Source organism: Vitis riparia, chromosome 19 (assembly GCF_004353265.1).
Source record: "Vitis riparia cultivar Riparia Gloire de Montpellier isolate 1030 chromosome 19, EGFV_Vit.rip_1.0, whole genome shotgun sequence".
Taxonomy (NCBI): Eukaryota; Viridiplantae; Streptophyta; class Magnoliopsida; order Vitales; family Vitaceae; genus Vitis; species Vitis riparia.
The window spans coordinates 5796842-5799651 of NC_048449.1; the positions used below are offsets into that span (position 1 = coordinate 5796842).

The 2810-nt window shown below is 38.7% G+C and overlaps 1 protein-coding gene across 1 annotated transcript; it reads left to right on the forward strand.

The window, feature by feature from the left end:
* Positions 1–1967: 1967 nt before the first annotated feature.
* Positions 1968–2369, forward strand: LOC117908094 (probable disease resistance protein At4g27220). Its single transcript, XM_034821770.1, has one exon. The coding sequence runs from the start codon at positions 1968–1970 to the stop codon at positions 2367–2369; it is 402 nt and encodes a 133-aa protein (XP_034677661.1).
* The last annotated feature ends 441 nt before the right edge of the window (positions 2370–2810 follow it).

Genomic DNA, 2810 nt, shown 5'->3' on the forward strand with positions numbered 1-2810 from the left:
ATTTTAAGGAGGTAATCAGTTATAGACAAGTCTCCCTTCTTGGTGTTGTGCAATTGCGTTTTGAATTGAGTTACTTTGACTCTCACTTGAGTAGCAAAGTATAGTTCAAGGGTTTTCCATACCTGGGCTGAAGTGTCACAATTCACCATACGAGTGAGAAGAGCATCAATTATAGATGCAAGAAGCCAAGACATAATAAGCTGATCTTGTTGTTCCCAATCCTGGAACTTGGGATTTACATGATTTTGGGTTACATCGTCTGAGGAGAGAAACTTTGAGGGTAGAACTGAAGTTTCAGAAAGGAAGTGTTGCAGCTTATGGCCTCTTAATGTGGAGAGTATCTGTTTTCGCCAAACCAAAAAGTTGTGATTGTCTAGTTTGGATGAGACTGGATGGGGAAAGGAAACTAGGAGAAAACTGGTGGTTCTTGAGGTTTCTTCCACGGCGGATAACTAAGCTAAAGCCTGCTCCGATACCATGTTGAAGAAATGGAATAACAGAAACGATTAGAAGAAGAGGAAGAGAAAACAGAGTAAGAGAAAAATAGAGTAAAGTTTCTTGCTGTTATTTTCAGTGCTTATATCATTACACTTTTGTAGTATTTATATACTTAGTTGTTGATAGCTATAACTAACTTGAGAGGTTGGTTTTAAACAGAAATGATTAGTTGAAACTAACTGGACTTCACAACTAACTCAACTAGTTCACTAACACCCATGACCACAAGGAAACGATCAATGAGTCTACTCGGAGTATTGGCCATTCACATCATTTGAACAGAGGCACCAAAGTGGACAAGTTTGAAAAGAATATATTTTGCTCAAATCCAAACACAGTACATGCTGTGATGATGGAGAGGAGTAATCCTTCTAGGCAGGAGGGTCCCCTCTTTAGCTTTTGCTTTTGAATTACACCATTTGTAAGAAAATTAGTACCCTTAAAAGAGTCCGGGAATTGAAAAGTTGGATTCATTCTGCAAAACCTTGCCTTGAAAATTTTAATTTTTTTTGCTTCTCTTTTACCACAATTCCGCAAATGGAATGTGTGATTGCATGCCTGAGTTCAGCAGTATCATCTTTTTCTGAACATCTTTGTGGCTTGATCTGCTCCAAAGTTGGGAATCCCTTCACATTCAAGTCTAATTATAGTCATCTGCAACAGGAGCTGCAACGTCTAAACAATCTGAAATCCACAGTGGAATGGGTCCACGATGAATCGGTTCCAGGAGTCAATGACTGATCGAGAAATGTTGAAGAAACTGGCTGTAAAGTGAGACCGATGCAAGCAAAGATAGAAGCCAACTAAGAGAGTTGTTGTGGTGGCTTCAAAAATCTCTTTCTGCAAAGCAGGGAAGTGGCAGAGGCACTGAAGGAGGTACGAGGACTTGAGGTACGTGGAAATTGCCTTGCCAGTTTGCTGGCTGCCAATCGTCAAGCAAGAGCAGTGGAGCTTATGCCTGTGGAATCAATTAATCATCAACCAGCAGCATCCAAAAATTTAGCCACAATTATGAATCTGCTGAATGATGATGCAGTTAGAAAAATTGGGGTTTGGGGTCAGGAAGGAATAGGCAAAACTACTCTGGTTAAGAATTTGAACAACATGCTTAAGGATGCTTCTTCAACTACTCCACCTTTTAGCATTGTCATATGGATCACCCTCCAGGGAGTGGGACCTCAAAAGCATCCAGGCACAAATCGCTCAGAGATTGAAAATGGAAGACAAAACCAAAGAAAGCCCCGAGAGTCTGGCTGCCAGAATCTGTGAAAGACTGAAGAGGGAAGAAAAGTTTCTCCTCCTTCTAGATGATGTTTGGAAGGAAATTGATTTGGATGCTTTGGGTATCCCCCGACCTGAAGACCACGCGGCTTGTAAAATCATATTGACAACCAGATTTTTAAATGTTTGCCGAGGGATGAAAACAGACAGAGAGATTCTAGACAGAGGGAAATAATCACCACCTTTGGATGGTTCCGGAGGAATTCCTGCTTGGATTTCAAGCACTCAGGGTCTTGAATCTAAGTAATACCAGCATCCCGCAATTGCCTCTTTCCCTCATCCACCTTGGTGAACTTCGTGTCCTTGTATTACGCAATTGTGCTAGGCTCAATGAATTACCCCCTGTGGGGCGGCTTAGTAAACTACAAGTGCTCGATTGCAGTGGTAGTGGTATCCAGAAATTGCCAGAAGGGATGGAGCAGCTGAGCAACTTACGGGAATTAAACTTGTCAAGCACCATGCAGTTGGAAACCTTCCGAGCTGGATTGATATCAAGGTTGTCTGGTTTAGAGATTCTAGACATGAGAGAGAGTAACTATAGATGGTGTCTGAAGACAGAGACAAACGAGGGAAACGCAACACTTGAGTAGCTAGGATGCCTGGAGGGATTAATTGGTTTAGGGAGAATTGTGTTTTGGGCCCAGCTGGGCCCAAAAATTAACATTTGATCCTCCAACCACTCATATTTAAGCCAAGGATATGAGATAGTAATTGACAAAAATACCCACTTGACTCATTTTTGTTTTTATTCTACTACTTGCCACTCTTCTTTCTTATTTAACTATTTTTGGATTTTTCATTTTTTTAAAACTCTTTTATAAATAATTGAAAAATTACATTATTTTTTATTTTTAAATTATAAATAAACAAAAATTATATTAACGATTCAAAGACTATTTTGGAAAATATTTTCTAAAAAATATTAATTTAAATAAATAAAAATTATCTTTTACATTTAGTTTTATAGTTTACATTTTAGAAGTAAATAATTTAATGATTAAAATACCATTTAAAATAAATATATTCACTAT

Excerpts from the sequence above, each read along its gene's own strand:
- LOC117908094 (XM_034821770.1), top strand. The coding sequence starts at position 1,968 with ATGGTTCCGGAGGAATTCCTGCTTGGATTTCAAGCACTCAGGGTCTTG.